The 24,179-nt window shown below is 42.2% G+C and overlaps 1 protein-coding gene across 2 annotated transcripts in view; it reads left to right on the forward strand.

Annotated features, from left to right (window-relative positions):
• The first annotated feature begins 9,101 nt into the window (after nt 1-9,101).
• The window catches only part of gpr158a (G protein-coupled receptor 158a), a 140,943-nt gene continuing 125,865 nt past the window's right edge, over nt 9,102-24,179 (forward strand). The window contains exons 1-2 of one of the 2 annotated variants that reach the window (XM_061921584.1): nt 9,102-9,233; nt 10,172-11,485. In XM_061921584.1, the coding sequence (XP_061777568.1) occupies nt 10,692-11,485 (794 nt within the window). In that variant the 5' untranslated portion in view covers nt 9,102-9,233; nt 10,172-10,691. Of the gene's footprint in view, nt 9,234-10,158; nt 11,486-24,179 lie in introns of those variants that run through there. The other variant, XM_061921585.1, reaches the window with a different exon arrangement.

Below are 24,179 nucleotides of genomic sequence, written 5' to 3' on the forward strand. Positions count from 1 at the left end.
TACACATTTTTCAAATTGAACATTTTCAAATGATCACTTCTAAGACAGTCTTGTGAAATCACAATATCCCATTTTAACTAGCTGGCCACTAACATTTTTAAACAAATTATGAATTACTTTCCTTTTACGGAAGGTTTTTTGTAGAGAATAAATGATGAAAAAAACACTTATTTGAACAGTTTAAAAGAGGAGAAAACACGAAAAATAATACAATTCAATTTTGAAACATAGTTTATCTTCAATTTCGAGTCTTTAGAATTCAAAATTCAATTGAAAAAAAGAAGAGAAAAACTAGCTAATTCGAATCTTTTTGAAAAAATAAAAAAAATAATTTATGGAACATCATTAGTCATTTTTGCTGATTAAGATTAATTTTAGAATTTTGATGACATGTTTTAATAGGTTAAAATCCAATCTGCACTTTGTTAGAATATATAACGAATTGGACAAAGCTATATTTCTAACAAAGACAAATCATTATTTATTCTAGATATTCCAGAACAAAAATTTCAAAAGAAATTCAAAATACTTTGAAATAAGATATACATTTGATTTTACAGATTTTCTGGATTTGCCAGAATATTTTTTTTCTATTTTAATCATAAGTTTGAAGAAATATTTCACAAATGTTCTTTGTCGAAAAAACATAAGCTAAAATGAAAAATTAAATGACAATGTATTTATTATTCTTTACAATAATAAAAAAAAATTACTTGAGCATTGATTTAAATTGTCAGGAAAGAAGAGGAAGGAATTTAAAAGGTAAAAATGTATATGCGTTTAAAAATCCTAAAATAATTATTAAGGTTGTATTTTTTCTCTAAAATTGTCTTTCTGAAAGTTATAAGAAGCAAAGTAAAAAAATAAATGAATGTATTTAAACAAGTAAAGACCAAGTCTTTAAAATATTTTCTTGGATTTTCAAATTCTATTTAAGTTTTGTCTCTCTTAGAATTAAACATGTCGAGCAAAGCGAGACCAGCTTGCTAGTAAATAAATAAAATGTAAAAAATAGAGGCAGCTCACTGGTAAGTGCTGCTATTTGAGCTATTTTTAGAACAGGCCAGCGGGCAACTCATCTGGTCCTTACGGGCGACCTGGTGCCCGCGGGCACCGTGTTGGTGACCCCTGCATTAGAAGGACAAATGGTCGAGCTCGGCCCAAGAGCCAGTGTGGATATAATATATTCACAACGCTCTCCAACTGGAAGCGCATTACCACTGACAAGCCAGATGGCTCACACTTGCAAAGGAGGTGTGATGTCCATCATAAATCAGGCTGATGTTTCCCATGCATTTTATCACCAGGGCACTTTTTCAAACTGCATGTTTGCTATGTTTCGTCAACCATTACGGTATATCCAACTGATCATTTGATTGTCATCAAGTAAATTGGACCACTCTGATGCTGGTTTTGAGAGCTTGCCATGACACCTAACCACATTAAAAGGGCCTCCTCCACAGTCGGCTGCACTGCACTCATTTAACAACCGTGTTTAATCTGATTCATGAACGCCATTAGACAAAATGGCAATTTTTGAGCGATCGATATTTCCTAATGAATTGCCCCGCAGTCTGCCGTCTGCTTCCAGATGTCAGACTGGCGAGGGCCCGTCGGACCTTCCGAGTCGCTCTCCTACAGATTACGCCATCCCTGACGGTCGCTGCCAGCTCTGTCACCCCGACGCCGTCACGCCTGTCATCTCCCTGCGCTGCCCCGCTTCCAAGTCTGGATGCCTGCGGGCCACACACCATGACGTGACACGCCGCCATCTTTGCTCCCTGGAGGGATGAAAGAGAGAGGCAGATAACAAGTATATTTGAGGATGGATGTCATTCCTAATCGACTTTTTACCATAATGGTACGTTCCTTAAGCCCACACTAAAATAGACCTAATGACCCCAATGTATTGTTGCCTGTTGTTGTGTATTTGGGATCTGCATAAGTCCCGAAAATTTGAAATCACTACATGGAGGCATGGCGGAGATATTTATAAAACAATGTTGCCTTCCTTCATACTTCTTCCCAGCAAGCCCTTTGGAATTTTCCCCATTGGTGGCGTTTTTGCCATATATGGTTACCCAAAGAGCTTTGTGCGAGTCCACCATTTTAGTCTGGCGCTGTAATTGATTTTATATATATATATATATATATATATATATATATATATATATATATATATATATATATCAATCAATCAATCAATGTTTACTTATATAGCCCTAAATCACTAGTGTCTCAAAGGGCTGCACAAACCACCACGACATCCTCGGTAGGCCCACATAAGGGCAAGGAAAACTCACACCCAGTGGGACATCGGTGACAATAATGACCCAGTGGGACGTCGGTGACAATGATGACTATGAGAACCTTAGAGAGGAGGAAAGCAATGGATGTCGAGCGGGTCTAACATGATACTGTGAAAGTTCAATCCACAATGGATCCAACACAGTCGCAAGAGTCCAGTCCAAAGCGGGTCCAACTCAGCAGAGAGAGTCCCGTTCACAGCGGAGCCACCAGGAAACCATCCCAAGCGGAGGCGGATCAGCAGCGCAGAGATGTCCCCAGCCGATACACAGGCAAGCAGTACATGGCCACCGGATCGGACCGGACCCCCTCCACAAGGGAGAGTGGGACATAGAAGAAAAAGAAAAGAAACAGCAGATCAACTGGTCTAAAAAGGGAGTCTATTTAAAGGCTACGGCATACAAATGAGTTTTAAGGTGAGACTTAAATGCTTCTACTGAGGTGGCATCTCGAACTGTTACCGGGAGGGCATTCCAGAGTACTGGAGCCCGAACGGAAAACGCTCTATAGATATTAGGGCTGCGAATCTTTGGGTGTCCCACGATTCGATTCAATATCGATTTTTGGGGTTGCGATTCGATTATATATCGATTTTTTCGATTATATATCGATTTTTTCGATTCAACGCGATTTTCAATTCATAAACGATATTTTTCCAATTCAAAACGATTCTCTATTCATTCAATACATAGGATTTCAGCAGGATTTACCCCAGTCTGCTGACATACAAGCAGAGTATTAGATTTTTTAAAAACGCTTTTATAATTGTCAACGACAATGTTTTATCAACTGATTGCAATAATGTAAATTTGTTTTAACTATTAAACGGACCAAAAATACGACTTATTTTATCTTTGTGAAAACATTGGACACAGTGTGTTGTCAAGCTTATGAGATGCGATGCAAGTGTCAGCTACTGTGACACTATTGTTCTTTTTTTAATTTTTATAAATGTCTAATGATAATGTCAATGATGGATTTTTAACCACTGCTATTCTGAAATTATAACTAATATTCATTTTGTTTCACTACTTTTAGTTTGTTCGGTGTCGTGTTTGTGTCTCTTTTCAATTGCTCTGTTTATTGCAGTTCTGAGTGTTGCTGGGTCAGGTTCGGTTTTGGAATTGGTTTGAATTGTTATGGTATTGCTGTGTATTGTTTTGTTGGATTGATTAAAAAAAAAAAAAAAAAAAAAAAATCTATTTTTTTAATGAGAATCGATTCTGAATCGCACAATGTGAGAATCACGATTCGTATTCTAATCGATTTTTTCCCACACCCCTAATTTATATATATGGTGAAGTGAATTATATTTACATAGCGCTTTTCTCTAGTGACTCAAAGCGTTTTACATTGTAAAACCCATTATCTAAGTTACATTTAAACCAGTGTGGGTGGCACTGGGTGCATGTGGGTAAAGTGTCTTGCCCAAGGACACAAGGCAGTAACTAGGATGGCAGAAGTGGGGATCGAACCTGGAACCCTCAAGTTGCCGGCACGGCCACTCTACCAACCAAAGCTATACCGCCCCTAAAAGATCCTTCTTCTTTGCTATCCTCTTGTTGTGGGGCATACTGGCTCATACATGCACGTGATCCTTTCCTGTTGCCATTTCTAAAAAAGAAGCGTATAGTTCGAATTTAATCCGTCTCTATGGAAGCGGCGCATCCTGAAGATGCACACTAAAAATGCTGGGCTATTTTGACAACCCAATTTGTGAGTTGTGAGTGTTGGGCTAAATTATTTTGTTATTTTTATGAAGAGCAATCCATTTTGGGGGTTATAAGGCTATTATTTTAACTGAAATTCTGGGTTTTCAAAACTATGAACCATTTTTGGGTTGTTTTTCAATGAGAAAAGCTTTTTTTATGAAAAAGGTACTTTTTTTTTTTAAAGGAAATGTATTACGTATTAATCTCATTAACAGTATTTACAATCACACATCTTATGTACATGAAAATATTTGAGCATACTGTATAGAAGTACTAATGTCATGATCTGTCATGTTTGTTTAGTTTTTGACTCCCTCAGTTCCTGTTTTGATAGTGTTTGGTAGTGTTTCAGTTGCCATGACTGCAGATTATTTTCACCTGCCTCTGATTAGTGTTCGTGATGCTCACCTGCTCCTGGGCACTAATCAGAGAACTACTTATTACCTGCTTTTTTGCCAAACTCAGTCTGGCTTTTTTTTTGTTTTTTGCTTCCATGCAACAGTTACGACGTCTAATAATTTGATTCCCGAGCTATCCATCCATCCATCTTCTTCCGCTTATCCGAGGTCGGGTCGCGGGGGCAACAGCCTAAGCAGGGAAACCCAGACTTCCCTTTCCCCAGCCACTTCGTCTAGCTCTTCCCGGGGGATCCCGAGGCGTTCCCAGGCCAGCCGGGAAACATAGTCTTCCCAACGTGTCCTGGGTCTTCCCCGTGGCCTCCTACCGGTTGGACGTGCCCTAAACACCTCCCTAGGGAGGCGTTCGGGTGGCATCCTGACCAGATGCCCGAACCACCCCATCTGGCTCCTCTCGATGTGGAGGAGCAGCGGCTTTACTTTGAGTTCCTCCCGGATGGCAGAGCTTCTCACCCTATCTCTAAGGGAGAGCCCTGCCACACAGCGGAGGAAACTCATTTCGGCCGCTTGTACCCGTGATCTTATCCTTTCGGTCATGACCCAAAGCTCATGACCATAGGTGAGGATAGGAACGTAGATCGACCGGTAAATTGAGAGCTTTGCCTTCCGGCTCAACTCTTTCTTCACCACAACGGATCGGTACAACGTCCGCATTACTGAAGATGCCGCACCGATCCGGCTGTCGATCTCACGATCCACTCTTCCCTCACTCGTGAACAAGACTCCTAGGTACTTGAACTCCTCCACTTGGGGCAGGGTCTCCTCCCCAACCCGGAGATGGCACTCCACCCTTTTCCGGGCGAGAACCATGGACTCGGACTTGGAGGTGCTGATTCTCATTCCGGTCGCTTCACACTCGGCTGCAAACCGATCCAGTGAGAGCTGAAGATCCTGGTCAGATGAAGCCATCAGGACCACATCCTCTGCGGTCACCAAACCGGAACCCCTCAACGCCTGACTGCGCCTAGAAATTCTGTCCATTAAAGTTATGAACAGAATCGGTGACAAAGGACAGCCTTGGCGGAGTCCAACCCTCACTGGAAATGTGTTCGACTTACTGCCGGCAATGCGGACCAAGCTCTGGCACTGATCGTACAGGGAGCGGACCGCCACAATAAGACAGTCCGATACCCCATACTCTCTGAGCACTCCCCACAGGACTTCCCGAGGGACACGGTCGAATGCCTTTTCCAAGTCCACAAAGCACATGTAGACTGGTTGGGCAAACTCCCATGCACCCTCAAGAACCCTGCCGAGAGTATAGAGCTGGTCCACAGTTCCACGACCAGGACGAAAACCACACTGTTCCTCCTGAATCCGAGGTTCGACTATCCGGCGTAGCCTCCTCTCCAGTACACCTGAATAAACCTTACCGGGAAGGCTGAGGAATGTGATCCCACGATAGTTGGAACACACCCTCCGGTCCCCCTTCTTAAAGAGAGGGACCACCACCCCGGTCTGCCAATCCAGAGGTACCGCCCCCGATGTCCACGCGATGCTGCAGAGTCTTGTCAACCAAGACAGCCCCACAGCATCCAGAGCCTTAAGGAACTCCGGGCGGATCTCGTCCACCCCCGGGGCCTTGCCACCGAGGAGCTTTTTAACTACCTCAGCGACCTCAGCCCCAGAAATAGGAGAGTCCACCACAGACTCCCCAGGCACTGCTTCCTCATAGGAAGACGTGTTGGTGGGATTGAGGAGGTCTTCGAAGTATTCCTTCCACCTATCCACAACATCCGCAGTTGAGGTCAGCAGAACACCATCCGCACCATACATGGTGTTGATAGTGCACTGCTTCCCCTTCCTGAGCTAAGCTTTGCTTTTTTTGTTTGCCTTTAAATGCCACTCATATCTCGCTTTTGAGTATATATTAATGGAATAAAAATAATTTTGATGGAAAGGAGTAGGACAAACCAGCAGTAAAATGTATATTTTTAACCAACTATTGGGTCAAGGAGCGCTAAATTGTGCAACCCAATAGTAGGGTTTGGATTAACCCAACATTAAGTTATCATAACTCAACTTTTTTGGTTAAATAATTAAACGCTAAGGTTCGGTTGAAAATATTAACCCAAAGTGTCGTTAAATAACTCAAATAAGGGATTCTTCCTTTTCTAAACCAGCTTTTGGGTTCAAATTGGATATTTTTTTAACTCAACATTTTTTAATGTGTGGCCTGTAAAACATAATCTACGCAAGACCTTTACCAAATAACCACCACTACATGTTATGTAGATCACAAGGAACTGTTTTAAATGTAGAAATATATAATACGACCGCTTTGAACAAAACTAAAAATGATTTAGGATGGTATCTATGTTTTATGTATGTTAATCTCATTTTAAAAGGAAAACCCCAAATTAAAGATTTTATAAGTATTTTGAAAAGCTGTTTTTTTTTAACCAAATCCATGCAATAATTGTTTTTAGTGCATGGGAGTGTGTATGTTTGGGGTGAAATGGGGGTGTCTTGTGTTTTAGGGCCCAGAATTTGGTGCTCCTGCCCAGCTTACACTATATTGCCAAAAGTATTTGGCCACCTCCCTTGACTCACATATGAACTTTAAGTACCATCCCCATCCCTCATCCACAGGGTTCAATATAATGTCGGTCCACCTTTTGCAGCTATTACAACTTCAACTCTTCTGGGAAGGCTGTCCACAAGGTTGCGGAGTGTGTTTATAGGAATTTTCGACCAGTCTTCCAAAAGCACATTGGTGAAGTCACACTCTCAGTCTCCGTTCTAATTCATCCCAAAGGTGTTCCGTCGGGTTCAGGCCAGGACTCTGTGCAGGCCAGTCAAGTTCATCCACACCAGACTCTGTCATCCATGTCTTTACGAACCTTGCTTTGTGCAATGGAACAAATCCATGTTGGAAAAGGAAGGGGCCCGCTCCATACTATTCCCACAAGGTTGGGATCATGGCATTGTCCAAAATGTGTTGGTATCCTGGAGAATTTAAAGTTCCTTTCACTGGAACTAAGGGAGTCAAGCCCAACTCCTAAAAAACAACCCCACATTATAATTCCTCCTCCACCACATTTCATACTCAGCACAATACAGTCCGAAATGTAGCGTTCTCCTGGCAACCTCCAAACCCTGACTCGTCCATCAGATTGCCAGATGGAAAAACGTGATTCATCTCTCCAGAGAACGTGTGTCCACTGCTCTAGAGTCCAGTGATGCTTTACCCTGACGCCTTGCATTGAACTTGCTGATGTATGGCTTGGAACTCTCATTCAACCCTTTTTCGATTACGCTTGCACCTCCTGGTACCCCAGCACCTCCAAAACCCTCAAATTTAGACTCCAAACATCCCAGAACAAGCTAGTCCGGTTACTTTTTGACCTCCACCCCAGATCACACCTCACTCCAACCCACTTCTCCAAAGTGGGCTGGCTCAGGGTGGAGGACAGAGTAAAACAACTTGCATTAAGCCTAGTCTATAAAATCTGCTACACTCCCGATACCGAAATACATGTCAAACTTCTTCCTTAAATGACCGCCATAACCACAACACCAGGGGGAGCTCCACAAACCACGTTAAACCCAGATTCAGATCCAACAAAGGTATTAACTCATTCTCTTTCTATGCCACATCAATGTGGAATGCACTCCCAACAGGTGTAAAAATAAGTGCATCTCTATTCCCCTATTCAAAAGTGCTCTAAAACAACACCTACAGGCAACTTCAACCCTTTACTAATCCTCCTCCATTCACATCCCACCTCCCCAGATTGTAAATAACCTAATGTAAATAATCAAATGTATTTCTAATGTATATACTGTACTTGTTCTTATGCTATCTGAAGTCACTATGTTCTCTGCCCGCTGTACATATCATACTAAGTAAGACCTACACTGTTTCAATGTCCATTTTCCTGTTGATGCAATTGTTGATGACTGAAGTACTGATATCAACCAAAGCTCCTCATCCCACTCCCCGGATTGTAAATAATGTAAATAATTCAATGTATATACTATGATGATTAACTTGTGTGATGACTGTATTATGTTGATAGTATATATTTGTACCATGAATTGATTACCGTGGACCCCGACTTAAACAAGTTGAAAAACTTATTCGGGTGTTACCATTTAGTGGTCAGTTGTACGGAATATGTACTGAACTGTGCAATCTACTAAAAAAAGTTTCAATCAATCAATCATTAAAAGATGCAGCTGCTCGGCCATTGAAACCCATTCCATGAAGCTCTCTGCGTACTGTACGTGGGCTAATTGGAAGGTCACACGAAGTTTGAAGCTCTGTAGCAACTGACTGTGCAGAAAGTCGAAGACCTCTTTGCACTATGCGCTTCAGCATCTGCTGACCCCTCTCTGTCAGTTTACGTGGCCTACCACTTGGTGGCTGAGTTGCTGTTGTTCCCAAATTTCCATTTTCTTATAATAAAGCCGACAGCTGACTTTGGAATATTTAGGAGTGAGGACATTTCACGACTGGATTTGTTGCACAGTTGGCATTCTATTACAGTTCCACGCTGGAAATCACTGAGCTTCTGAGAGCGGCCCATTCTTTCACAAATGGTACGAGAAACAGACTCTATGCCTAATTGCTTGATTTTATACACCTGTACCTGGGCCAAGTGATTAGGACACCTGATTCTCTTCTTGGGTGTGAGTTTTCCTTTCCCTTATGTGGGCCTACCGAGGATGTTGTAGTGGTTTGTGTTGTGGTTTGTGCAGCCCTTTGAGACACTAGTGATTTAGGGCTATATAAGTATCAATCAATCAAACAATCAGTGTTTATTTATATAGCCTTAAATCACAAATGTCTCAGGTAAACATTGATTAATTTGGATGGGTGGCCAAATACTTTTGGCAATATAGTGTATATACCGTATTTCCTTGAATTGCCGCAGGGCATATAGTATGCGCCTGCCTTGAATTACTGCCGGGTCAAACTCGCTTCCCAAAATAATTAGCGCATGCTTAGTGTTACCGCCTGGTCAAACTCGTGACGTCACGAGTGACACTTCCCCTGTCATCATTTTCAAAATGGAGGAGGCTGATATTCCATCCATCCATCCATTTTCTACCGCTTATTCCCTTTCGGGGTCGCGGGCGGCGCTGGCGCCTATCTCAGCTATAATCGGGCGGAAGGCAGGATACACCCTGGACAAGTCGCCACCTAATCGCAGGGCCAACACAAATAGACAGACAACATTCACACTCACATTCACACACTAGGGCCGATTTAGTGTTGCCAATCAACCTATCCCCAGGTGCATGTCTTTGGAAGTGGGAGGAAGCCGGAGTACCCGGAGGGAACCCACGCATTCACGGGGAGAACATGCAAACTCCACACAGAAAGATCCCAAGCCTTGATTTGAACCCAGGACTGCAGGAACTTCGTATTGTGAGGCAGACGCACTAACCCCTCTGCCACCGTGAAGCCCGAGGCTGATATTAATACCGGTAATTTGAAATTGCATAAATGGAAGAAGATTAGGAGCTATTCAGTAGGATTTAAGGTCCAAGCTTACACTCAAATTTTTACTGCATACCTTTGGTAAGTGCCGGCGTGAGAAAAGGTTTTAACATAATTAGCACATGCTTACTTTTACCGCATGCCTTTGGTAATTAAGCGCAGGAGTGAGAAGAGGTTTTAAATTAATTAGGCAATTCAAGGAAATACGGGAGTCAATATTTTTTTGTTTTTATTTAGTCAACTAACCCTTTAGTCATTTACTATTCTTGCTTGTGTCTTTCCTCCAGCGGCACATCTCCACCAAACCTTCCCGCCGTGATTGACAGACGAAGCGACCATAGAGCGGAGCCACGGCGCCCCAGGAGCCCAATGAGAGCGCGCGGTAGACGGACTTGAGGAGCGCCCAGCTCCCGGTGGGTCCCTCCGCCGCTTTTTATAGGCCCGTTTAATGCTCTTTGTGGTCGGAAGAGGGCGGAGTGTCATCCCGAGGAGCGCGGAGCTCCCAGCTGACTCGGTGCCTGCAGAAAATAAATAAATATAACAATAACCGCCGCCTCCTTCCTCCTGGTTGGGATGCAGTCTGCAGGCTGGAGGACGCCTGCCGCAGACACCGAGCAGCTCCATGACGTGTCGGTGACAAAAAAGGACAAACGAGGACAGCGAAAGAGTTTCCTTGAGGAAAAAAAAAAGGCTTAAAGGATCCCACAAGTGTCTGAGCGATGGTTTAGCGGAGCGGCTAAAATTTCTTCCGATCTACCGCAACCCATCCCCGCATTAAAAAGAGCCGCGGACGCGTCCTGGAGGGAGATGGCTGTCTTCCGGCTGGCGTTGCTGCTGCACGTTGGCTTCGTGATCGCTCACGGAGGAGGAGGAAGAGAAGGCGGCGGCCGGACGCACCGCGGCCACCGGCTGGCGCATCTCCGCGGGGAGACGGCCGAGCCGAGGCCGAGCGCCGCCGTGGCCGAGTTCCTTCACACGGGCGACTCCGAAACCCTGAAGCGGGCCAACTGCTCGCGGAGGTTCGAGCTCGCCTCACTGCGGGGAAGGGCGCCGGGGAGTCCGCATGGCTCCGTGCTGGATGCGGTGATGCACGCCAGCAACTTCCTCAGCATGGTGCTGCAAGCCAACAGGTCCAGGGAGCGCAGTCTGCGGCGAGACGTGGAGTGGTACCATGCCCTGGTCCGGAGCATCCTGCTGGGGGACCCCGACATCCACCGGGCCGTGGTCGCATTCGCCCCCGACGAGTTTCATCACGCTCCTCCTGGGCCTTGGGTGCACCTGCAAGCCACCAGGGCCGGGGGTGAGATTGTGCTCCAGGACACGGGTGGGCATCACCTGCACAACCGCACTGCAGAAACCGAGTGGTTCCATGGCTTTAAGGACAGGAAGAAGCTCACCTTCCATAAAAGGGTTCTGAGCCAAGACTTCACATCGGTGGACAATTCCCTGAGGAGAGGAGAAAGTTTCATCCCGGACAAGACTCACCTCAGGTGGTCTGCGCCCTACTTGGAGTGTGAAGATGGCAACCTTGTCCCTCCTTGGCTTTTGACCTTATCAGCTGCTTTTTATGGCCTCAGGCCCAACTTATCTCCAGAATTCCGGTAAGCATACTTTATACTGTTTAATACTGTGGTGTCCTAAGTGCAGCCTGGGGGCCATTCACGCCCCGCCGGTAATATTCCAATGGCCCGCCACACATTTAAAAATTATCATAGGCCTCCTGAAATGAGATTTTCTTATTCAAATGGGGATAGCAGGTCCATTCTATGTGTCATACTTGATCATTTTGCGATATTTCCATATTTTTGCTGAAAGGATTTAGTCGAGCAGTGGTCCCCAATTGGTGGGCCGCGGGCCGATTGGTACCGGGCCGCAGAATAATTTGTTATTCATTTTTATTTAAAAAAATAAAAAAATATATATTTTTTTAATTAAATCAACATAAAAAACACAATAGACACTTACAATTAGTGCACCAACCACAAAAAACTCCCTTTTTATGACAAAAACGTCCCTTTTTCATGAAAAACAAACAAAAAATAAAATTAAAAGGACCCCCCCCCCCGCCCGGGCCGCGGGATAAATTATTAAGCGTTGACCGGTCCGCGGATACAAAAAGGTTGGGGACCATCGTCGATGTTCTCTACTAAGTAGAGAATATCGACGATAAAGTTCGCAACTTTCGGTGCTTAGAGAAAAGCCCTGTCTCTACCGGAAGTCGCAGATGACGTCACATGTTTGATGGCGCTGTCACGCCAAATTTCTTCCCCCCTACAAAAACCTTCCCCCCGGACAAAACTACATGAAGGACCCCAATGAGGGTGGAAGGACCTTAGAGCAGCCCACACAGCTGCCTGTTATAAAAGCATTATAATTGGCTGATTGTCATCGGTGAAAAATAACGGTGAGGAAAAAATATTTGCATTCCAGCATGCTAACCTTTCAAGCTACTTTTGCTTCGCTAATTTTGCAGCTGTAACCCTCAAGAGTCATATAACTTGGTATTGTCATCGCCCTCATTGGGGTCCTTCAGGCATTGGAGGGGCTGTCACGCCAAATTTCTTCCGGGGGGAAGATTTTTGTAGGGGGGAAGAAATTTGGCGTGACAGCTCCTCACATATTCACATTGTTTTTAATGGGAGCCTCCAACAAAAAGTGCTATTCGGACCGAGAAAACAACAATTTCCCCATTAATTTGAGCGAGGATGAAAGATTTGTGTTTGAGGATCTTGATAGCGACGGACTAGAAAAGAAAAGAAAAAAAACGCGATTGCATTGGGACGGATTCCGATGTTTTTAATCACATTTACTAGTATAATTCTGGGAAATCCTTTATCTTTCTATTGTGTTGCTAGTGTTTTAGTGAGTTCAATACTACCTGATAGTCGGAAGGGTGTCTTGACGCGCAGTGTCTGAGGGGAGTCGACGGCAGCTATGGACGGCACAAGCTCAGCTTTTCTCCGGTAAGAACTGACTTTTTAACCACAATTTTCTCACCGAAACCTGCTGGTTGACATGTGGTCGGGATTCATGTTGGCTTGACCGCGCTCTGATCCATAGGAAAGTTTCAACTCCAGGAATTTTAAACAAGAAATCACCGTGTGTTTGTGTGGCTAAAGGCTAAAGCTTCCCAACTCCATCTTTCTACTGTGACTTCTCCAATATTAATTGAACAAATTGCAAAAGATTCAGCAACACAGATGTCCAAAAAACTGTATAATTATGCCGTTAAAGCAGACGACATTTAGCTGTGTGTGTGCGCAGCGCTCATACTTTCTAAAAACCCGGGACGTCTTGCGTACACGTCATCATTACATGACGTTTCGAAGACAAAACTCCCGGGAAATTTAAAATTGTAATTTAGTAAACTAAAAAAGCCGTATTGGCATGTGTTGCAATGTTAATATTTCATCATTGGTATATAAACTATCAGACTGCGTGGTGGGTAGTAGTGGGTTTCAGTAGGCCTTTAGAGACGAAAAACAGTTCAGTTCATCCATCCATCCATCTTTTTCCGGTTATCTGAGGTCGGGTCGCGGGGGCAGCAGCCTAAGCAGGGAAGCCCAGACTTCCCTCTCCCTAGCCACTTCATTCAGCTTCTCCCGGGGGATCCCGAGGCGTTCCCAGGCCTGCCGGGAGACATAGTTTGACACCCCTGGTCTAATGTTTGCCATGCACCCCTATTAATAACACAATGTTGTTATCCTTTAAAACATTCATATGTTTTGAAAATTAAATAAAATAAAAATAAACCCTTTGAAAAGCCATAGACTAGATCAGAGTTGCCCAAATGTTTTGCCTCTAAGGGCCAAAGTGAAAATGTGGCAATTTTAAATGCAAAACAAAGATAGTCTAAATGTCAATATTAAAGTTCCTTTATTTAGAGCAAATAAAAATGGTAGATGGCGAGTAGTTAGCCTTACGGACATAAGTGTGAGCTTTAGGGGTGTCCCGATACAACTTTTCACTTTCAATACGATACCTATATTGTGATCCGGTTTGTTGGCGCCAGGAATCATGCATACTCTTATTTTGTAGTGTAAAAAGTTAGATAAGGCTCGATCATTTTATTTATTAGCTGTTGGAATTTGACTTCTACTATTTCTTAATTGGAATTTGTGTGTGGCAACGCCTCGTGGTCGCGATATTCATGAAGTTACCCAAGCTCATGACACAATAGGTTAAATGATGCGGACACATTTGTTACTGGATACTTTCGAATATGCTGCTGCCTTGGAGACTCTGTATGTGTGATATGCAACTATACATTTTTGATACTTGTTTATATTGACAAATGTGCTACTTTAGACTGCAGTATTTTTCACTTAAGGACATTTATATCGAATGTTTAGCTTGTTTACTCATGTGTGCTTATCTTTTGTGTAGCTGCAAGCTCCTAGTAGCATATAGCCTCGCATGTTTACTTTTTGTAAATGACTTGACTAAAATACAAGATGAGTCTAACTATGCATGCGTATTGGAGGACATTTGATGTTAACTGGCTGTCCAGTTTTGCACAAGTAAACACGCTGCAGCACTGCTTGTATCGGCGCGTTTATATCGGAAAGTTTAGATCAGGAGTGTCAAACGACTGGCCCGAACAAGTTTTACCCTGCCCGTGGGAGGAGTTTGCTAAATATAAAAATTTGTCGAAATTTTTGAATGAAAGAAACTGCTGTTCTAAATGTGTCCACTAGATGTCCCAATAGCAATTACCGTATTTCCTTGAATTGCCGCTTCACAAAATAATTAGCACATGCTTAGTATTACCGCCTGGTCAAAGTCGTGACGTCACGAGTGACACTTCCCCTGTCATCATTTTCAAAATGGAGAAGGCTGATTTCAATACCGGTAATTTGAAATCGAATAAAGGGAAGAAGATTAAGAGCTATTCAGTAGGATTTAAGGTCCAAGCTTACATCACACTACAATTTTTACTGCATGCCTTTGGTAAGTGCCGGAATGAGGAGAGGTTTTAAAATAATTAGCGCATGCTTACTTTTACTGCATGCCTTTGATAAGCGCAGGAGTAAGAAGAGGTTTTAAATTAATTAGCGCCCCGGCAGCAATTCAAGGAAATACGGTATGTGTATCTTTGTAGATTATGCTACATATGTAAAAAAATAAAAATTCAAATAAACCACATAATGTTAATGCATTAGTCGAGGAACGAGGAAACTACATAAATAACATCCTGTAATTTGATTTTGATATTATTTTTTTCATCTTGATAGATTGAAAATTAGTGAAGTGAATTTGAAGTGAATTATATTTATATAGCGCTTTTCTCTAGTGACTCAAAGCGCTTTACATAGTGAAACCCAATATCTAAGTTACATTTAAACCAGTGTGGGTGGCACTGGGAGCAGGTGGGTAAAGTGTCTTGCCCAAGGACACAACGGCAGTGACTAGGATGGCGAAGCGGGAATCGAACCTGCAACCCTCAAGTTGCTGGCACGGCCACTCTACCAACCAAGCAATGATTTGACTGATGAACATTATCACACAATTTATTCAGGAAGTATAAATAACGACAAATAAAGGTAGAATATTATTTACCAAAACATGTAAATGTAAAAAAAAAAAACCAAAAAACATTATGATTTGTACATTTTCATAATGTGCTTGTCCTATTTTTACACAAAGAAAACAATCGGAAGTTGTCTTTATTTTTAAGTTGCCGTGACTTTACCAGTCTGGCCCACTTGGGCGTTGTTCTCCATGTGGCCCAGATCTAAAGATTAGTTTGACACCCCTGGTTTAGATGCAAGTCGATATAATTCTCATACATTTTTTTTTTCTGCTGATATCTGATATCAAGACACCTTCGTAAGCTTTAAAGATGCCTATGAATAGGTATTAGATTTGGGAAGCCCCCTTCTGGTGGGCCAAACCAAATTTGATCCCCAGGCCTCACTTTGGCACCGTTGCACAATAAATCATTTTCAAGCTTGATTGATTTTCAATTAAAAAAACATTACTGACAGCAAAACCTCATTCTACCTTAGTCGACCTTTTTAGTTAAATCTAGCCTGTTAAGGGTTGAAATCCTTGCTTTGGAGTCCGATAATTACAGTAGCTTTACATTAGAGTACTTTTCAAAGGGAGCCACAGTGAATATGATACAGCTGGAAGCCTCTCCTACTACCCGAAAAACTGAATTGACTTCATGTTACATGATATCATGAACACAAGTTAACCCATCTTGATTTTTCTTAAGCTGTTGTCCGCCTCACATACTTTAAAGCAGTGTTTTTCAACCACTGTGCTGTGACACACTGGTGTGCCGTGGGAGATGATGTCATTTCACCTAATTGGGTTAAAAATATTTTTTGCAAACAAGTAATTATAATACGCAAATAATGTGCCGTTGTTGAGTGCCTGTGCTGTCCAGAGGGCGGCTGAGTTTAGTCTTTATTTGAAGAAACAATGCACAGAAACATTAAAAGCGTTACTAAAACGGCCTTCTTTCATCTCCGTAATATCGCTAAAATTCGCTCCATTCTGTCCACTAAAGACGCTGAGATCATTATCCATGCGTTTGTTACGTCTCGCCTCGACTACTGTAATGTATTATTTTCGGTTCTCCCCATGTCTAGCATTAAAAGATTACAGTTGGTACAAAATGCGGCTGCTAGACTTTTGACAAGAACAAGAAAGTTTGATCACATTACGCCTGTACTGGCTCACCTGCACTGGCTTCCTGTGCACTTAAGATGTGACTTTAAGGTTTTACTACTTACGTATAAAATACTACACGGTCTAGCTCCATCCTATCTTGCTGATTGTATTGTACCATATGTCCCGGCAAGAAATCTGCGTTCAAAGGACTCCGGCTTATTAGTGATTCCCAAAGCCCAAAAAAATCTGCGGGCTATAGAGCGTTTTCCGTTCGGGCTCCAGTACTCTGGAATGCCCTCCCGGTAACAGTTCGAGATGCCACCTCAGTAGAAGCATTTAAGTCTCACCTTAAAACTCATTTGTATACTCTAGCCTTTAAATAGACTCCCTTTTTAGACCAGTTGATCTGCCGTTTCTTTTCTTTTTCTTCTATGTCCCACTCTCCCTTGTGGAGGGGGTCCGGTCCGATCCGGTGGCCATGTACTGCTTGCCTGTGTATCGGCTGGGGACATCTCTGCGCTGCTGATCCGCCTCCGCTTGGGATGGTTTCCTGCTGGCTCCGCTGTGAACGGGTCTCTCGCTGCTGTGTTGGATCCGCTTTGGACTGGACTCTCGCGACTGTGTTGGATCCATTATGGATTGAACTTTCACAGTATCATGTTAGACCCGCTCGACATCCATTGCTTTCCTCCTCTCCAAGGTTCTCATAGTCATCATTGTCACCGACGTCCCACTGGGTCATTATTGTCACCGATGTCCCACTGGGTGTGAGTTTACCTTGCCCTTATGTGGGCCTACCGAGGATGTCGTGGTGGTTTGTGCAGCCCTTTGAGACACTAGTGATTTAGGGCTATATGAGTAAACATTGATTGATTGATTGATAAGCTTAAAGAAAGATACGTATGTTCAGTACCAGATTATAGCTAAATAGCTCATTTCCATCTGCAGTTCCTGGCTACCTAAATTAAAGGGATACAAAAATCTTGCAATAAAATTATGACAATAAAATCATACCATAGCATGTAATCAAATTAAGAAAAGTCATAAAATGCCCTTTCATGGACACATACTTAATATACAATACAACCACACCTCATTTACATCATCACACAAAGACAATACATGCTGTTGTTCACATCTGTTATCATTTGTAAAAACAACCAGGTTTTTAACAGACACACCTCACAATGTACAACAAAAATGCTCTCATGGATAAATATAATACACATTAAGTTGATGTGTCAAATATAGTGGCCACCTTAGTGACTGTGTGAGCCGCTTTGATTGCTCCAAAGCCACTTATTAACTTCAATTGTGAATGAAAAGTAATATGTTAGACTTTTCAAGTTTGTTGTGAGGTCGTTCCATTCCTTTATGGCTTTATATTAGACCTGGGCAAATTAAGGCCCGGGGGCCACATGTTAAGCTTTTCAATATGGCCCGCCGGACATTCCCAAATATTTTTTTTTAGATGTTTAAGATAGAAAGTGTAGCTGCCATTATGATGTGCAGTGATGTTTTCTAATGACCGTAAGTCTTCAACTATACAAAGCATTTCAATGGTTGGAATCTGCGCTTTTGCATGATAAACCAGTTACTATGGTCATCTAATTAGTTGCTATTGTCATGTACGTCACAGCAGCTCAGATGAGGCACCAAGCAGTGTGGGCGGGAAGCTTTTCCACAGACGCGGAAGGAGATTTTCAAAAGAAAGTTCTAAAGCTTAGTGATATATCAGATCTAGCAGATTGTAGGTGGGGTTATTTTGTACCCTTCGCATTTCTATTTCACTGTTTGTTGCATTTTTGTTGCGTTTCACTTGATTGGAAAATATGTCGATCGAAAGGGGGTGTGATTTTCATATTTTGTCAATATTCAGTGTTTTATCGTTCATAGGAACATTTAAAATTCCATTATGTTTCTTAAGGCGGTCTGTCGTAACGTTTTTAGCATTCAATCACACATTATTGTGAGGTTTTGTTTAAGTGTTCTTAAAAATAGATATACTGGTCCCCAGACACTTTTTTTTTCTCTAAATGTGGCCCCACAGTCAAAATAATTGCCCAGGCCTGCTTTATATGAAAAGGCTGAAAAGGCTGTAATCGTGTAATACTCTTCCAAAGGTGGCAGCAGGTAGCTAATTGCTTTGTAGATGTCGGTAACATGGATTGTCGGGATCACAATATGCAGGTAGAAAGGTATTTAATACTTAAACCAAAATTAAAACAAACGGCGAGTGCCGCTAAGAAAAGGCATTAAAGCTTAGGGATGGCTATGCAAAACGTAACTAAAACCGACGTGGCTGCAAAGTAAACAAAAACAGAATGCTGGACGACAGCAAAGATTTATAGCGTGTGGAGCAGCAGACGGCGTCCACAAAGTACATCCGTACATGACATGACAACAACGTAATAGGAAACACTACACACAGGAAAACAGCAAAAAACTCAGAAAGTCACGGCGTGATGTGATAGGTTGTGACAGTACACCTACTTTGAGACGAGCTATCGTGATGCATGCTTGGTTATAGTTTGATGTTATATCCAACAATTGCGAGAACGGCTTTTTACTAGAGATGCCAGATAATGGCTTTTTTGCCGATATCCGATATTCCGATATTGTCCAACTCTTAATTACCGATTCCGATATCAACCGATATATACAGTCGTGGAATTAACACATTATTACGCGTAATTTTATTGTGATGCATTAAACAATGTAACAAGGTTTTCCAAAATAAATCAACTCAAGTTATGGAAAAAAAATACCAAGATGGCACTGCCGTATTTATTTTTGAAGTCACAAAGTGCATTATTATTTTTAACATGCCTCAAAACTGCAGCTTGGAATTTTGGACATGCTCATGGAGCGTGACAAGTTTGATGGTGGGGTGGAGGGGTAGGGGTAGCGGTAGGTATATATTGTAGCGTCCCGGAAGAGTTAGTGCTGCAAGGCGTTCTGGGTATTTGTTCTGTTGTGTTTATATTGTGTTACGGTGCGGCTGTTCTCCCGAAATGTGTTTGTCATTCTTGTTTGGTGTGGGTTCACAGTGTGGCGCATATTTGTAACAGTGTTAAAGTTGTTTATACGGCCACCCTCAGTGTGACCCGTATGGCTGTTGACCAAGTATGCCATGCATTCACTTGTGTGCGTGAAAAGCCGTAGATATTATGTGATTGGGCCGGCACACAAAGGCAGGGCCTTTAAGGTTTATGGCGCTCTGTACTTATCCCTACATTTGTGTACCACTCCGTACAGCGGCTTTTTAAAAAGTCATAAACCGATAAATTCCTATATCACATTTTAAAGCATATTTCGGATGATAATATTGGCAGTCCGATATCATCGCACATCTCTACTTTTTACTGTCAATATTGGCTGCTGAGTTTAATTTTTTTTTGTTTTCTTCTAGTGTTGTGCCTCGGGATTTTTCCAATGAAAAAAGTGATTTGGCTCAAAAAAGGTTTAAAAACACTGCTTTAAAGGCCTACTGAAATGAGATTTTCTTATTCAAACAGGGATAGCAGGTCCATTTTATGTGTCATACTTGATCATTTCGCGATATTGCCATATTTTTGCTGAAAGGATTTAATAGAGAACATCGACGATAAAGTTCGCAACTTTTGGTCGCTAATAAAAAAGCCTTGCCTGTACCGGAAGTAGCAGACGATGTGCGCGTGACGTCACCGGGGTGAGGGCTCCTCACATCCTCACATTGTTTATAATCATTACCACCAGCAGCGAGAGCGATTCGGACCGAGATAGCGACGATATCCCCATTAATTTGAGGATGAAAGATTCGTGGATGAGGATAGTGAGAGTGAAGGACTAGAAAAAAAAAGGCGAGGGCAGTGGGAGCGATTCAGATGTTATTAGACACATTTACTAGGATAATTCTGGAAAATCCCTTATCTGCTTATTGTGTTACTAGTGTTTTAGTGAGATTATATGGTACCTGAAAGTCGGAGGGGTGTGGCCATGGGTGTGGTGACCGCCAGTGTCTCTGGTGGGAGGAGGTAAGAGAGTCTTCAGCTGCAGGAGGACGCAAGCTCCGCTCATGTCTCCGGTAAGAGCCGACTTATTACCACAATTTTCTCACCGAAACCTGCCGGTCGACATGTAGTCGGGAACCATGTTCGCTTGACCGCTCTGTTCCATAGTAAAGCTTCACCTTCGGGAATTTAAACAAGGAAACACCGCTTCCTACCTACATCTTTCTTCTTTGACTTTTCCATTATTAATTGAACAAATTGCAAAAGATTCAGCAACAGAGATGTCCAGAATACTGTGTAATTATGCCATTAAAGCAGACGACTTTTAGCCAGCGATGGGTGCTGGAAGAACATGTCCGCTACACCCGGCGACGTCACGCGCACGCGTCATCATACGCGTCATCATTCCGCAACGTTTTCAACAGGATTCTTCGCGGGAAATTTAAAATTGCAATTTAGTAAACTAAAAAGGCCGTATTGGCATGTGTTGCAATGTTAATATTTCATCATTGATGTATAAACTATCAGACTGCGTGGTCGGTAGTAGGCCTTTAAAGTAGTAATAGACATGTTGTAGGTTGTACCCTAGTTATTTTTTTCCCCCCTGACCACACATCCATCGTAAGCCATGCAGCATCCGGTAGTCTACTAACAGGCTCGCTTTCCTCCCAAAACACACCGCCACTAAATCGAGGGGGTTTGAACTCTCCTGCGCTCTGTCGAGGCGCTAAAAATAACCCCGGCGTGCACAAGCGGCGGTGGAAACCACTGGCTGTAGGCCTAATAATTCATTTCTCCAACTTGCTCAGCGCTTTTCACCCCTCCCCGCGCTCCCCACACACACTTCGGTGTGTCATTTTCTTCACCGTGGATGAGTCACAAACTTACAGGGGTAGACACTGGAAATGTCTCCTGTTCTGTTTCGCTTCATCCGTTCCTCCTCTGCCGCTGTTATATGTCATGTTTACGCCAGCAGTGCTGATATGCTGGGGAAGAGTCAAGTGTTGGCGCTCCATAGAATCCTGACCAACATCTTCTCAATGAATAATTAATCCAGATCACTAGTTGTGTGTGTGTGTGTGTGTGTGCGCGTGCAGTGCCTTCAATGAATGTTTAATTGATACACACTCTCAGTGGCTCGCAGGCAGGCACTGATTGCAAATGAGTCAAAAGCTGCAGTGATTATACAGTAATAGCCTATCAGGTACACGTCGTTATAGCGGACTAATCTGATGGTTAATGAGCTATTGTTGAGCACTTTTACACCAGACTTTTTTTTCTTTCTGAAGCTCATTTGTGAAGATGCTTCCAAGAGTCTCTGAGATGATGTCCCACTTTTAACAAAAGGAGCTTTTTGTTGTCTCTTCCTCATTGGAGGCCCCCCCCCGCGCTCCCACCAGATCCATGGTAAGACTCAAGGTGGCGTTTTCTTTATTCTTTGCATTGTTGAACACTGTCAACCCGTGGACTTTGGGGTTTATGTTGTTTTTCCGAGGCAAAGGAAAGTTGGCACGAGCAAGACATGACTGTAATCCATATTTTATTTTTAACACTATAACTAACAAAAGGCAAACAATGGCGGAGAACAAACTTGACTACTGAGAACAAAAACTAGCACAAAGGCATGACTATGGACAAAAGACAAAACTCAATAACTATGACATAAAAAAACAAAAAACTTACGTGGCATGGGCAGAAAGGAAACTATGGACAGTGTGGTTAACAGGCATGGCATGGCATGAAGGGAGTAGAGATAAAGTCGCCAGGCTGACCACCTGGCAACTCCAGGTTTAAATAATACAGGTGATTGAACAGGTGCATGACATGACAGGTGAAACTAATGAGTTGCTATGGAAACAAAACAAACCAGGAAGTGCAAATATAGGAACTAATTGTCCAAAAAACAAAACATGACTGTAATACATATTTTATTTTTAACACTATAACTAACAAAAGGCAAACAATGGCGGAGAACAAACTTGATTACTGAGAAAAAAAACTAGCACAAAGGCATGACTATGGACAAAAGACAAAACTCAATAACTATGACATAAAAAAACAAAAAACTTACGTGGCATGGGCAGAAGGGAAACTATGGACAGTGTGGTTAACAGGCATGGCATGGCATGAAGGGAGGAGAGATAAAGTCGCCAGGCTGACCACCTGGCAACTACAGGTTTAAATAATACAGGTGATTGAACAGGTGCATGACATGACAGGTGAAACTAATGAGTTGCTATGGAAACAAAACAAACCAGGAAGTGCAAATATAGGAACTAATTGTCCAAAAAACAAAACATGACTGTAATACATATTTTATTTTTAACACTATAACTAACAAAAGGCAAACAATGGCGGAGAACAAACTTGATTACTGAGAAAAAAAACTAGCACAAAGGCATGACTATGGACAAAAGACAAAACTCAATAACTATGACATAAAAAAACAAAAAACTTACGTGGCATGGGCAGAAGGGAAACTATGGACAGTGTGGTTAACAGGCATGGCATGGCATGAAGGGAGGAGAGATAAAGTCGCCAGGCTGACCACCTGGCAACTACAGGTTTAAATAATACAGGTGATTGAACAGGTGCATGACATGACAGGTGAAACTAATGAGTTGCTATGGAAACAAAACAAACCAGGAAGTGCAAATATAGGAACTAATTGTCCAAAAAACAAAACATGATCCCATAGACGTGAAAAACACTTCCAAACAGCCATATGGTTGCCCTAATTAAGGTATGCTTAACAATGCAATATGTGTGGAATAACGTACCACATATTGACATCAATGGAAGAGTCCACCCCCCTTAGATAATAGTAGCGCCCCCTGTCTGTTCATCAGAGACCATGATCCAGGAAGTATTCTCCTGCATGGTTAACTTTGTAGAAATTTTTGGACTTTAGGGATGTAACGATCAACAGGAATAACGATAACTCCGGTAAAATTTGGGACGGTAATATTGGGACTAGTGTTGTTCTAATACCAATATTTTGGTACCGGTACCAAAATTATTTTGATACTTTTCAATACTTTTCTAAATGAAGGGGACCACAAAAAAATTGCATGATTGGCTTTATTTTAACAAAAAATCTTACGGTACATTAAACATATGGTTCTTATTGCAAGTTTGTTCCTAAATAAAATAGTGAACATACAAGACAACTTGTCTTTTAATAGTAAGTAAACAATCAAACAAAAGCTCCTAATTTAGTCTGATGACATATGCAGTAACATATTGTGTCATTTGTCATTCTATTATTTTGTCAACATTATTAAGGACAATTGGTAGAAAATTAAATATTAATCTACTTGTTCATTTACTGTTAATAACTGGTTACTTTCTCTTTGACATGTTCTATCTAGACTTCTGTTAAAATTTAAAAATCACTTATTCTTCTTTTGTTTGATACTTTACATTAGTTTTGGATGACACCACAAATTTGGGTATCAATCTGATACCAAGTATTTACAGGATCATACATTGGTCATATTCGAAGCCACAAAAAGCCCTGGTCTGGCCATTCCTGACATTTAACTATGGCCTCATAACCTAACCCAAAACCTGATAGAATTATGAAACAAATATTTAAAATGTCGCTTTTAAACACAATCAATCCTCATCTGGTCTCCTATCATAATACATTTTTTTTTACACCGAACAAATTCATAGATTC

The sequence above is a fragment of the Nerophis ophidion genome, linkage group LG15, assembly GCF_033978795.1.
Source record: "Nerophis ophidion isolate RoL-2023_Sa linkage group LG15, RoL_Noph_v1.0, whole genome shotgun sequence".
In the NCBI taxonomy this organism is placed as follows: Eukaryota; Metazoa; Chordata; class Actinopteri; order Syngnathiformes; family Syngnathidae; genus Nerophis; species Nerophis ophidion.